This window comes from Acipenser ruthenus, chromosome 12 (assembly GCF_902713425.1).
Source record: "Acipenser ruthenus chromosome 12, fAciRut3.2 maternal haplotype, whole genome shotgun sequence".
NCBI classification, from domain to species: domain Eukaryota; kingdom Metazoa; phylum Chordata; class Actinopteri; order Acipenseriformes; family Acipenseridae; genus Acipenser; species Acipenser ruthenus.
Genome location: NC_081200.1, coordinates 25,874,665 through 25,888,977, shown reverse-complemented (window position 1 = coordinate 25,888,977; position 14,313 = coordinate 25,874,665). Strand labels below are relative to the sequence as shown.

Sequence of the window (14,313 nt, the reverse complement as noted above, 5' to 3'; positions counted from 1 at the left end):
ATTGTGGATTGATCTTCTGTGCATTTGCCACATGCAAAACCTGTAACTAATGCAAATTACAAAAGACAATTAGTATAATTAATATTTTTAAGCAAGGACAGAAAATTGATACTGATCTTACAGCACTTTAGCTCAAAAGCATTTGGTATCTTCTTTAGAATTTCTTTTGAAAATTCACTTAATTTACTGAAAAACACACAATACAAACAGCATGTCTCAAATCAATCTTTAATGTGTTATTTGTGTTAACTGCAGTTACATATTAATTCATGAATATTATTTTATGAAGTTCCACAGTGCTTTTTTTTTTTTTTGCTATATTTATTATATAATTTGACTTTTTTTTCTGCCAGCAATCAAACACACAAAATACCATAACGATGGCATGCCGGGATATGAAAAAAGCTTGCTCACAAATAAAACGCCACATTTTACAAAAGTGCTTAAAGTCCAAGCATCTTCTTAAACAGCATACATTTCTAATGATTTTATAAGTGTTTAAACTGTGCTTTAAACTCTTTTGACACTACAGGGTTGATTTGATCAACCTATACCCCACGGGGATAAGCACAACAGCACTGGAGACTCACCTTGGATCAACTAATAAGTGGTTGATGCAATCCAGATAAACTCTGCAATACTGTAAAATGCTTTTAAAAGATGACAACCCTACTACTGTATATCTAATTAAACATATTTAGTGTCTCCCATGAGAAAAAAGGCATACACAAATGATATAGGGGCATACCCAAGAACGAGACTGGTTAAATAGTCTGTTGCACTGAATGATGTTTTTCCAACACTCTGCTGGCAATTCAAATTCAAATTGAGATATTTCTGAGTCAAGGTATAAAAAAGGTGTTAACTGTAATTCAAATAACAAAACATTAAACAAAATCTTACAAAAAAGTAGCAGTGTACTGTAAACAAATTATAGAAAAACTAAAAAAATATGTAGTCTAAAAAAATTGTGCCATCAGGAATTCTTGCATTTTGTAGAAAATAAAAATGTAATTAAATGAATTTCATCAAGTATACCTTAAATCGTCAGCCCTGATATGGAGGCTTAATTGAATTTGGTTGTCTCAAACCTCTTAACCTTATAGGATATGAAATACATGCTGTATACACTAGAAGTAAAAAAAGGAATGTGAATATTTATGGCCATGGAATCATTAGGAGGGATGTGCGTGTGGCATGTGTTTGTAGTGTGGCAGAGATACATCTGTCCAGCACTTAGCATTTACGTAGGTATACGGCTTCTAAGGTATTCCAATAGTGCATCAGTTCCTCTGGCCACAATGGCTGCCCTTGGATTGCGAAATGGATTTCCATCCAGCATTAGTGCTCTGCAAAAAAAAAAAAAAAAAAAATATTACTGCAACTCATCCATAAATATTCAAATCAAATTCAACTAAAATTACTAAAAACTAAAAAGGGGGCAGCAGTGTGGAGAAGTGGTTAGGGCTCTGGACTCTTGACCGGAGGGTCGTGGGATCAATCCCAGGTGGGGGACACTGCTGCTGTACCCTTGAGCAAGGTACTTTACCTAGATTGCTCCAGTAAAAAACCCAACTGTATTAATGGGTAATATTGTATGTATATATATATATTAAAAAAAAAGTGTAAAAAAATAATTTAATTGTATGTAAAAAATAATGCGATATCTTGTAACAATTGTAAGTCGGCCTGGATAAGGACCTCTGCTAAGAAATAAATAATAATAACAATAATAATAATAATAATAATAAAATTAGCATTTACTGCTGATGCTTAGATTAACACACTACTTTCTTAATTACAAATAAAAACATTTGAGGATCTTTATACAGAAAAATAATACAATTTAATGCTAATCACCATACAAAGACAGAAAAATTGTCAATGTGTTTAAAAACATGTTAGCCAAGAAAAACATTAATGACAGAAGTATAAAAGCACTTTTAATAAATGCGAAATAGCAAAGCAAATTATACTTGCTCCCTTAAATATCTACATTTCATCTATATTTAATATATACATGGAATTGAAAATGAACAAAACTAAATACAATCTAATAGCTAATACTGTACATGGAGAAATGAAGAAAGCCTTTCTGTTGTGTGACTGTTTCCAGTAGCAGTAAAGAAAAATAGTAAAATATTAAATATTACTGTTCGAAAACAAAAGGTCCCTTTTAATAAGTGGATTATTACTATGGTGTCAGCATTTTTACTCATCCCATTACAATAATGCAGTTTTATTTTACTTGTATTCCACATTTTTGTTTTCCTCGTTCAATATTTTCTGGCTTTCCAGCACAAGATAAACTGAACTGCATCAGGCAGTCAATGTTAAACAGTGTTTGTGTAAATGATACATACCTAAGACTTGTGCAGTTGCCAAGCTCTGGAGGGACTTGTAAGATGTCATTGTTCTGCAGGTCCAATGTTGCCAGTTTCGACAGCTGTTTCAGTCGGAGTGGATCAATAGTTCCGACCTGGTTGCTACTGATTAAAATGGTTTCCAGTGTGGTTATCTGATATAGCACATCAGGAAATGCTTTAAACCTAAACAAAAAATAAAGACGAAGAAATAACACAGGTGTTGATAACTCAATAGTAAGAATGCCTACTATTACTGCAAGCGATATACAGCCAAGCCAGTTTAAATTACTCCCGTTAACGTTAATCGCCGCACGCTGAAATGTTGCAATTTATCGGTCCTACGTCCGACTTCCACATGATTGGAAGGTTTACTTATAAGCTGTATAGTATTAAAATGATATGGATACGAAGTACGATAGCACAATATAGTGTACTGAGCAATGTGTATTTTTTGTGTTTTTATTTATTATTACAAAGTGTTGTACATGAAAAATACAGTGGACGGCATAGTGAAAATATTTTTTTTTATAATGCACACTTGTAATAAATGCAATACACAGTATTATATTTTGGCACTCCTAATACAATTTCTTATTACTAACCTGTTAAAAGAAAGAATTACACTCCTCAGTTTCACCAGGGCTTCCAGTTCTGCAGGTAGTGAGGATAAAAGGTTGTTTCTAAAATAAAATGGAACATAACACACAAAGTTAAGGAATATACAAATACAACTTAAGTTAATATTTTATAAAGATGAAAGCAGTTTTACATATTCATAATTTCCATACCTGAAATCTAGATGTACCAGTTGCTGAAGCATGCAGATTTCCAATGGGACACAGGTGAGCTTATTGAAACCCAGGTTGAGGTCAGAAACAGTTGCTTTCAGTTCCACAATTCTGTCAGCAAATGAGAATGTCTTGTATATGAATGATGTAGAGACCAAATACAAAATTACCTCTTTCTGCACTGACAAAGCTCCATATTAAAACAACTTGTTTGCAACAGTGCATAAAAAACAGGCTTTGTCAGCACCCCAGGTTTAAAGTATTACTTTGAATAAATTTTCTCTTAGGACAGTAGTCACAAGAGACCATTCATTCAGGTCAGTTAGGTGCTGGTAATAATGAAACTTACTAGATAACCATGGTGCACAACACAAAAAAACAGAGGACCTCAGAATTCAGACTTGCAAATTTAAAAAGCATCTCCCTTAATCAACCTTGTGTGAGTTCTGTAAAGACAGTGCTGACAACATTTTACCTTGTTGCTGGATAGTTGATTTTGCTATTTGTTTGGTTTCCACACAGTTTAGTTGGTTCTTTTGCCAAGCAGGGGTAACAACATTTATTCAAGCAGCTTATTTTAGCGCCAGCACGAAGCGCCAGCCAACCGAAGAGCCTCAACAAAAGAGCCGGGAGTCTAGCTGTGGGAGTCGACAGGTAACCAGGTAACCAGGTAACCAGCATTTGAAGCAAGATAGGTATTTGATCCTGCTCCTAGTAATTTTTCCATTAACTATATAGTATTACCTGGTGTTTCTAATTGGGGAGGAGTGTGTGATTTTATCCCAGGCAGTGTGCTTATTTTGAGTACTTAATTTGTAATTTGTAAATTTGAATCAGGGTGGGTTAACTTGATTAGAGCAGTTTGCATTTGAATTGGTCTCCACACAGCTCCTGCAGTTGTGTGATCCCATCAAAGTGTGTGAAACTATTGTCTCCAGAGCAGTTAGCAGCTAGTTCCCTTGCTAAGTGAAGGGAGTTATTTAAGAGTGGGCATCTGGTAATTAGTTCAGTCTTCAGGGAACCAGGGAGAGAGGCAGATAGATAAGTTCCTGCTTTTTGTAATTGTAACTACTACATTTGGTGACATTGTAAGGTGGTGTTTGAATTGGCTGAGTTTGTGTGTGATTAGTACCAGGTGAGTGGCTAAATTGATTAGCAGTTGATTTTGCTATTTGTTTGGTTTCCACACAGTTTAGTTGGTTCTTTTGCCAAGCAGGGGTAACAACATTTATTCAAGCAGCTTATTTTAGCGCCAGCACGAAGCGCCAGCCAACCGAAGAGCCTCAACAAAAGAGCCGGGAGTCTAGCTGTGGGAGTCGACAGGTAACCAGGTAACCAGGTAACCAGCATTTGAAGCAAGATAGGTATTTGATCCTGCTCCTAGTAATTTTTCCATTAACTATATAGTATTACCTGGTGTTTCTAATTGGGGAGGAGTGTGTGATTTTATCCCAGGCAGTGTGCTTATTTTGAGTACTTAATTTGTAATTTGTAAATTTGAATCAGGGTGGGTTAACTTGATTAGAGCAGTTTGCATTTGAATTGGTCTCCACACAGCTCCTGCAGTTGTGTGATCCCATCAAAGTGTGTGAAACTATTGTCTCCAGAGCAGTTAGCAGCTAGTTCCCTTGCTAAGTGAAGGGAGTTATTTAAGAGTGGGCATCTGGTAATTAGTTCAGTCTTCAGGGAACCAGGGAGAGAGGCAGATAGATAAGTTCCTGCTTTTTGTAATTGTAACTACTACATTTGGTGACATTGTAAGGTGGTGTTTGAATTGGCTGAGTTTGTGTGTGATTAGTACCAGGTGAGTGGCTAAATTGATTAGCAGTTGATTTTGCTATTTGTTTGGTTTCCACACAGTTTAGTTGGTTCTTTTGCCAAGCAGGGGTAACAACATTTATTCAAGCAGCTTATTTTAGCGCCAGCACGAAGCGCCAGCCAACCGAAGAGCCTCAACAAAAGAGCCGGGAGTCTAGCTGTGGGAGTCGACAGGTAACCAGGTAACCAGGTAACCAGCATTTGAAGCAAGATAGGTATTTGATCCTGCTCCTAGTAATTTTTCCATTAACTATATAGTATTACCTGGTGTTTCTAATTGGGGAGGAGTGTGTGATTTTATCCCAGGCAGTGTGCTTATTTTGAGTACTTAATTTGTAATTTGTAAATTTGAATCAGGGTGGGTTAACTTGATTAGAGCAGTTTGCATTTGAATTGGTCTCCACACAGCTCCTGCAGTTGTGTGATCCCATCAAAGTGTGTGAAACTATTGTCTCCAGAGCAGTTAGCAGCTAGTTCCCTTGCTAAGTGAAGGGAGTTATTTAAGAGTGGGCATCTGGTAATTAGTTCAGTCTTCAGGGAACCAGGGAGAGAGGCAGATAGATAAGTTCCTGCTTTTTGTAATTGTAACTACTACATTTGGTGACATTGTAAGGTGGTGTTTGAATTGGCTGAGTTTGTGTGTGATTAGTACCAGGTGAGTGGCTAAATTGATTAGCAGTTGATTTTGCTATTTGTTTGGTTTCCACACAGTTTAGTTGGTTCTTTTGCCAAGCAGGGGTAACAACATTTATTCAAGCAGCTTATTTTAGCGCCAGCACGAAGCGCCAGCCAACCGAAGAGCCTCAACAAAAGAGCCGGGAGTCTAGCTGTGGGAGTCGACAGGTAACCAGGTAACCAGGTAACCAGCATTTGAAGCAAGATAGGTATTTGATCCTGCTCCTAGTAATTTTTCCATTAACTATATAGTATTACCTGGTGTTTCTAATTGGGGAGGAGTGTGTGATTTTATCCCAGGCAGTGTGCTTATTTTGAGTACTTAATTTGTAATTTGTAAATTTGAATCAGGGTGGGTTAACTTGATTAGAGCAGTTTGCATTTGAATTGGTCTCCACACAGCTCCTGCAGTTGTGTGATCCCATCAAAGTGTGTGAAACTATTGTCTCCAGAGCAGTTAGCAGCTAGTTCCCTTGCTAAGTGAAGGGAGTTATTTAAGAGTGGGCATCTGGTAATTAGTTCAGTCTTCAGGGAACCAGGGAGAGAGGCAGATAGATAAGTTCCTGCTTTTTGTAATTGTAACTACTACATTTGGTGACATTGTAAGGTGGTGTTTGAATTGGCTGAGTTTGTGTGTGATTAGTACCAGGTGAGTGGCTAAATTGATTAGCAGTTGATTTTGCTATTTGTTTGGTTTCCACACAGTTTAGTTGGTTCTTTTGCCAAGCAGGGGTAACAACATTTATTCAAGCAGCTTATTTTAGCGCCAGCACGAAGCGCCAGCCAACCGAAGAGCCTCAACAAAAGAGCCGGGAGTCTAGCTGTGGGAGTCGACAGGTAACCAGGTAACCAGGTAACCAGCATTTGAAGCAAGATAGGTATTTGATCCTGCTCCTAGTAATTTTTCCATTAACTATATAGTATTACCTGGTGTTTCTAATTGGGGAGGAGTGTGTGATTTTATCCCAGGCAGTGTGCTTATTTTGAGTACTTAATTTGTAATTTGTAAATTTGAATCAGGGTGGGTTAACTTGATTAGAGCAGTTTGCATTTGAATTGGTCTCCACACAGCTCCTGCAGTTGTGTGATCCCATCAAAGTGTGTGAAACTATTGTCTCCAGAGCAGTTAGCAGCTAGTTCCCTTGCTAAGTGAAGGGAGTTATTTAAGAGTGGGCATCTGGTAATTAGTTCAGTCTTCAGGGAACCAGGGAGAGAGGCAGATAGATAAGTTCCTGCTTTTTGTAATTGTAACTACTACATTTGGTGACATTGTAAGGTGGTGTTTGAATTGGCTGAGTTTGTGTGTGATTAGTACCAGGTGAGTGGCTAAATTGATTAGCAGTTGATTTTGCTATTTGTTTGGTTTCCACACAGTTTAGTTGGTTCTTTTGCCAAGCAGGGGTAACAACATTTATTCAAGCAGCTTATTTTAGCGCCAGCACGAAGCGCCAGCCAACCGAAGAGCCTCAACAAAAGAGCCGGGAGTCTAGCTGTGGGAGTCGACAGGTAACCAGGTAACCAGGTAACCAGCATTTGAAGCAAGATAGGTATTTGATCCTGCTCCTAGTAATTTTTCCATTAACTATATAGTATTACCTGGTGTTTCTAATTGGGGAGGAGTGTGTGATTTTATCCCAGGCAGTGTGCTTATTTTGAGTACTTAATTTGTAATTTGTAAATTTGAATCAGGGTGGGTTAACTTGATTAGAGCAGTTTGCATTTGAATTGGTCTCCACACAGCTCCTGCAGTTGTGTGATCCCATCAAAGTGTGTGAAACTATTGTCTCCAGAGCAGTTAGCAGCTAGTTCCCTTGCTAAGTGAAGGGAGTTATTTAAGAGTGGGCATCTGGTAATTAGTTCAGTCTTCAGGGAACCAGGGAGAGAGGCAGATAGATAAGTTCCTGCTTTTTGTAATTGTAACTACTACATTTGGTGACATTGTAAGGTGGTGTTTGAATTGGCTGAGTTTGTGTGTGATTAGTACCAGGTGAGTGGCTAAATTGATTAGCAGTTGATTTTGCTATTTGTTTGGTTTCCACACAGTTTAGTTGGTTCTTTTGCCAAGCAGGGGTAACAACATTTATTCAAGCAGCTTATTTTAGCGCCAGCACGAAGCGCCAGCCAACCGAAGAGCCTCAACAAAAGAGCCGGGAGTCTAGCTGTGGGAGTCGACAGGTAACCAGGTAACCAGGTAACCAGCATTTGAAGCAAGATAGGTATTTGATCCTGCTCCTAGTAATTTTTCCATTAACTATATAGTATTACCTGGTGTTTCTAATTGGGGAGGAGTGTGTGATTTTATCCCAGGCAGTGTGCTTATTTTGAGTACTTAATTTGTAATTTGTAAATTTGAATCAGGGTGGGTTAACTTGATTAGAGCAGTTTGCATTTGAATTGGTCTCCACACAGCTCCTGCAGTTGTGTGATCCCATCAAAGTGTGTGAAACTATTGTCTCCAGAGCAGTTAGCAGCTAGTTCCCTTGCTAAGTGAAGGGAGTTATTTAAGAGTGGGCATCTGGTAATTAGTTCAGTCTTCAGGGAACCAGGGAGAGAGGCAGATAGATAAGTTCCTGCTTTTTGTAATTGTAACTACTACATTTGGTGACATTGTAAGGTGGTGTTTGAATTGGCTGAGTTTGTGTGTGATTAGTACCAGGTGAGTGGCTAAATTGATTAGCAGTTGATTTTGCTATTTGTTTGGTTTCCACACAGTTTAGTTGGTTCTTTTGCCAAGCAGGGGTAACAACATTTATTCAAGCAGCTTATTTTAGCGCCAGCACGAAGCGCCAGCCAACCGAAGAGCCTCAACAAAAGAGCCGGGAGTCTAGCTGTGGGAGTCGACAGGTAACCAGGTAACCAGGTAACCAGCATTTGAAGCAAGATAGGTATTTGATCCTGCTCCTAGTAATTTTTCCATTAACTATATAGTATTACCTGGTGTTTCTAATTGGGGAGGAGTGTGTGATTTTATCCCAGGCAGTGTGCTTATTTTGAGTACTTAATTTGTAATTTGTAAATTTGAATCAGGGTGGGTTAACTTGATTAGAGCAGTTTGCATTTGAATTGGTCTCCACACAGCTCCTGCAGTTGTGTGATCCCATCAAAGTGTGTGAAACTATTGTCTCCAGAGCAGTTAGCAGCTAGTTCCCTTGCTAAGTGAAGGGAGTTATTTAAGAGTGGGCATCTGGTAATTAGTTCAGTCTTCAGGGAACCAGGGAGAGAGGCAGATAGATAAGTTCCTGCTTTTTGTAATTGTAACTACTACATTTGGTGACATTGTAAGGTGGTGTTTGAATTGGCTGAGTTTGTGTGTGATTAGTACCAGGTGAGTGGCTAAATTGATTAGCAGTTGATTTTGCTATTTGTTTGGTTTCCACACAGTTTAGTTGGTTCTTTTGCCAAGCAGGGGTAACAACATTTATTCAAGCAGCTTATTTTAGCGCCAGCACGAAGCGCCAGCCAACCGAAGAGCCTCAACAAAAGAGCCGGGAGTCTAGCTGTGGGAGTCGACAGGTAACCAGGTAACCAGGTAACCAGCATTTGAAGCAAGATAGGTATTTGATCCTGCTCCTAGTAATTTTTCCATTAACTATATAGTATTACCTGGTGTTTCTAATTGGGGAGGAGTGTGTGATTTTATCCCAGGCAGTGTGCTTATTTTGAGTACTTAATTTGTAATTTGTAAATTTGAATCAGGGTGGGTTAACTTGATTAGAGCAGTTTGCATTTGAATTGGTCTCCACACAGCTCCTGCAGTTGTGTGATCCCATCAAAGTGTGTGAAACTATTGTCTCCAGAGCAGTTAGCAGCTAGTTCCCTTGCTAAGTGAAGGGAGTTATTTAAGAGTGGGCATCTGGTAATTAGTTCAGTCTTCAGGGAACCAGGGAGAGAGGCAGATAGATAAGTTCCTGCTTTTTGTAATTGTAACTACTACATTTGGTGACATTGTAAGGTGGTGTTTGAATTGGCTGAGTTTGTGTGTGATTAGTACCAGGTGAGTGGCTAAATTGATTAGCAGTTGATTTTGCTATTTGTTTGGTTTCCACACAGTTTAGTTGGTTCTTTTGCCAAGCAGGGGTAACAACATTTATTCAAGCAGCTTATTTTAGCGCCAGCACGAAGCGCCAGCCAACCGAAGAGCCTCAACAAAAGAGCCGGGAGTCTAGCTGTGGGAGTCGACAGGTAACCAGGTAACCAGGTAACCAGCATTTGAAGCAAGATAGGTATTTGATCCTGCTCCTAGTAATTTTTCCATTAACTATATAGTATTACCTGGTGTTTCTAATTGGGGAGGAGTGTGTGATTTTATCCCAGGCAGTGTGCTTATTTTGAGTACTTAATTTGTAATTTGTAAATTTGAATCAGGGTGGGTTAACTTGATTAGAGCAGTTTGCATTTGAATTGGTCTCCACACAGCTCCTGCAGTTGTGTGATCCCATCAAAGTGTGTGAAACTATTGTCTCCAGAGCAGTTAGCAGCTAGTTCCCTTGCTAAGTGAAGGGAGTTATTTAAGAGTGGGCATCTGGTAATTAGTTCAGTCTTCAGGGAACCAGGGAGAGAGGCAGATAGATAAGTTCCTGCTTTTTGTAATTGTAACTACTACATTTGGTGACATTGTAAGGTGGTGTTTGAATTGGCTGAGTTTGTGTGTGATTAGTACCAGGTGAGTGGCTAAATTGATTAGCAGTTGATTTTGCTATTTGTTTGGTTTCCACACAGTTTAGTTGGTTCTTTTGCCAAGCAGGGGTAACAACATTTATTCAAGCAGCTTATTTTAGCGCCAGCACGAAGCGCCAGCCAACCGAAGAGCCTCAACAAAAGAGCCGGGAGTCTAGCTGTGGGAGTCGACAGGTAACCAGGTAACCAGGTAACCAGCATTTGAAGCAAGATAGGTATTTGATCCTGCTCCTAGTAATTTTTCCATTAACTATATAGTATTACCTGGTGTTTCTAATTGGGGAGGAGTGTGTGATTTTATCCCAGGCAGTGTGCTTATTTTGAGTACTTAATTTGTAATTTGTAAATTTGAATCAGGGTGGGTTAACTTGATTAGAGCAGTTTGCATTTGAATTGGTCTCCACACAGCTCCTGCAGTTGTGTGATCCCATCAAAGTGTGTGAAACTATTGTCTCCAGAGCAGTTAGCAGCTAGTTCCCTTGCTAAGTGAAGGGAGTTATTTAAGAGTGGGCATCTGGTAATTAGTTCAGTCTTCAGGGAACCAGGGAGAGAGGCAGATAGATAAGTTCCTGCTTTTTGTAATTGTAACTACTACATTTGGTGACATTGTAAGGTGGTGTTTGAATTGGCTGAGTTTGTGTGTGATTAGTACCAGGTGAGTGGCTAAATTGATTAGCAGTTGATTTTGCTATTTGTTTGGTTTCCACACAGTTTAGTTGGTTCTTTTGCCAAGCAGGGGTAACAACATTTATTCAAGCAGCTTATTTTAGCGCCAGCACGAAGCGCCAGCCAACCGAAGAGCCTCAACAAAAGAGCCGGGAGTCTAGCTGTGGGAGTCGACAGGTAACCAGGTAACCAGGTAACCAGCATTTGAAGCAAGATAGGTATTTGATCCTGCTCCTAGTAATTTTTCCATTAACTATATAGTATTACCTGGTGTTTCTAATTGGGGAGGAGTGTGTGATTTTATCCCAGGCAGTGTGCTTATTTTGAGTACTTAATTTGTAATTTGTAAATTTGAATCAGGGTGGGTTAACTTGATTAGAGCAGTTTGCATTTGAATTGGTCTCCACACAGCTCCTGCAGTTGTGTGATCCCATCAAAGTGTGTGAAACTATTGTCTCCAGAGCAGTTAGCAGCTAGTTCCCTTGCTAAGTGAAGGGAGTTATTTAAGAGTGGGCATCTGGTAATTAGTTCAGTCTTCAGGGAACCAGGGAGAGAGGCAGATAGATAAGTTCCTGCTTTTTGTAATTGTAACTACTACATTTGGTGACATTGTAAGGTGGTGTTTGAATTGGCTGAGTTTGTGTGTGATTAGTACCAGGTGAGTGGCTAAATTGATTAGCAGTTGATTTTGCTATTTGTTTGGTTTCCACACAGTTTAGTTGGTTCTTTTGCCAAGCAGGGGTAACAACATTTATTCAAGCAGCTTATTTTAGCGCCAGCACGAAGCGCCAGCCAACCGAAGAGCCTCAACAAAAGAGCCGGGAGTCTAGCTGTGGGAGTCCAGCGAGGGGAGGCCTGCGCTGAGACGCTGTTCGACTAGATCCGAACCTACCAGCGCTCTGGAAGAAGCCATCTACTAGTCAGGTCTGTATCCTCCACCCCACTGCTCCTACTGTGCCTTTTGTCTTGCTTGTCCTGCTATGACTGTCTCTCACATCCCTGTTCTGTCCTCCCGTCCTCGTCCTCTGCCCTCCCTCCGCTGTTGCTCCTCCAACCCCTCTAACCTCATTTCTCTGCCTCTCCCCCCCTCCCGCACACTCTCTGGTGCACTCTGGAACTGTCACTCTTCGGCTAACAAAGCTGATTTCATCTCTGCCTTTGCCTCCCACCTCTCGCTCGATTTCCTTGCTCTCACTGAAACCTGGCTGTCCCCTGATAACACTGTTACTCCTGCTGCCCTGTCCTCTCTCTACGTCCTGTCCCATACCCCGCGTCTCACCGGACGGGGAGGTGGGACGGGTCTTCTCCTCTCTCCCTCCTTACTCTTTTCTGTCCCCTCTGATCTCACCTCCCTCTCTGTCACTACCTTTGAATTTCATGCAGTCCAACTAACCTCTCCCTGTCAACTCCTGCTCATTGTTTTGTACCGCCCCCCTGGGCCTCTCACTCACTTTCTGGATGAACTCGACTATCTACTCTCCTCCCTCCCCTCTCTGTCTACCCCGACTGTCCTGTTGGGTGACTTCAACATCCATCTCTCCAACCCCAGCCACTCTGCTGGATTCCTCCCTCTCCTTCACTCCTTCGACTTCTGTCTCTCTCCGTCCCCTCCTACCCACAAAGCTGGCCGTCAACTGGACCTCACCTTCTCCAGGGCCTGCTGCCCCTCCAACCTCTCTGTCACCCCCCTGGACCTCTCTGATCACTATTTCATCTATTTTTCTCTGTCTCTCCCCCCTCTCCCTGCTCCTCCTACCCCCACTGTCACCTCTCGCCGTAACCTCCGCTCTCTCTCCCCCTCTGTCCTTGCCTCCACTGCTCTCTCTCACCTCCCTCCTATCGACTCCTTTTCACAACTCTCCGTAGACTCTGCTACCTCCACCCTCTTCTCCTCACTCACCTCCTCCCTCAACTCCCTCTGTCCCCTCACCTCCCGACCCGCTCGCCCCTCCCCTCCCCATCCCTGGCTCTCCTCTGTGCTCCGCTCGGCAAGAATCACACTGCGATCTGCTGAAAAGAAATGGAAGAGAACCAAACTCCCTGCTGCCCTAGACCTTTACCGCACTCTTCTCTCCTCCTTCTCCTCTACTCTCTCCTCTGCTAAATGTGCTTATTTCCAATCTGTAATCCAAGCCTCCACTAACAACCCACGTAAACTATTCTCTACCTTCTCCTCCCTCCTAAACCCTCCCCCCCCTCCTCCTCCCTCCTCCATCTCCCCTGACGACTTTGCCTCCTTCTTCTCTTCTAAAATCTCAGATATCCGCAAACTCTTTAACACCTCTCCCTCCCCCGCACCCCCTCCTGCTCCAACCCCTACACCCACTACATCCCCTACTAACTCGCCCTCCCTCTCCACCTTCTTGCCCCTCTCAGACTCTGACCTCTCCTCCCTGCTCCAGGGTCACAAACCCACCACGTGTGCCTTGGACCCCCTCCCCACTCACCTCTTTCAAGCTGCTGCTCCTGCTCTACTCCCCTTCATCTCCTCCCTCCTCAACACCTCTCTACTTTCTGGCATCTTCCCCTCTGCCTTCAAAAAAGCCTCTATCACTCCCCTCCTCAAAAAACCTACCCTCGACCCCACCTCCCTCCAGAGCTACCGTCCTGTCTCCCTCCTACCCTTCCTCTCCAAAACCCTCGAGCGGACTGTACACCGCCAGCTCTCTGCTTTCCTGTCCAACCACTCTCTGCTTGACCCTCTCCAATCTGGCTTCCGCTCTGCTCACTCCACTGAAACCGCCCTTCTCTCTGTCACCAACTCACTTAAGTGTGCCCGAGCTGCCTCTCTCTCCTCTGTCCTAATTCTCCTCGACCTCTCTGCTGCCTTTGACACTGTTGATCACTCTATTCTACTATCATCTCTTGCTGACCTGGGGATCTCTGGCACTGCTCTGGCCTGGTTCTCCTCCTACCTCTCCAACCGCACTTACCAGGTAACCTGGCGTGGAGCAACCTCCACACCTCACCCTCTCTTGACTGGAGTCCCCCAAGGGTCAGTCTTGGGTCCTCTCCTGTTCTCTCTCTACACCCGCTCCCTGGGCCCCCTCATCGCATCCTATGGTTTCTCATACCATTTCTATGCTGATGATGCTCAGATTTTCCTCTCCTTCCCCACCTCTGACTCCACCATCTCCTCCCGTATCTCTACCTGTCTGTCTGCTATTTCCTCCTGGATGCACTCGCATCACCTCAAACTCAACCTCTCTAAATCTGACCTCCTTTTCTTTCCCTCCTCCTCCCCCTCCTCTGATCTCTCTATCTCTGTTCCTCTGGAATCTACCACACTCTCTCCCTCTTCCTCAGCTAAAAACCTTGGAGTC

General features: G+C 42.0%; 1 protein-coding gene across 1 annotated transcript in view; it reads right to left on the bottom strand.

Annotated features, from left to right (window-relative positions):
• Positions 1-214: 214 nt before the first annotated feature.
• Positions 215-14,313, bottom strand: part of lrrc40 (leucine rich repeat containing 40) — a 28,725-nt gene continuing 14,626 nt past the window's right edge. Inside the window, exons 12-15 of the mRNA XM_034029473.3 lie at positions 3,155-3,265; positions 2,969-3,046; positions 2,364-2,549; positions 215-1,349 (exon numbers count right to left, since the gene is read on the bottom strand). Coding sequence (XP_033885364.2) covers positions 1,244-1,349; positions 2,364-2,549; positions 2,969-3,046; positions 3,155-3,265 — 481 coding nt within the window. The 3' untranslated portion in view covers positions 215-1,243. The remainder of the gene's footprint in view (positions 1,350-2,363; positions 2,550-2,968; positions 3,047-3,154; positions 3,266-14,313) is intronic.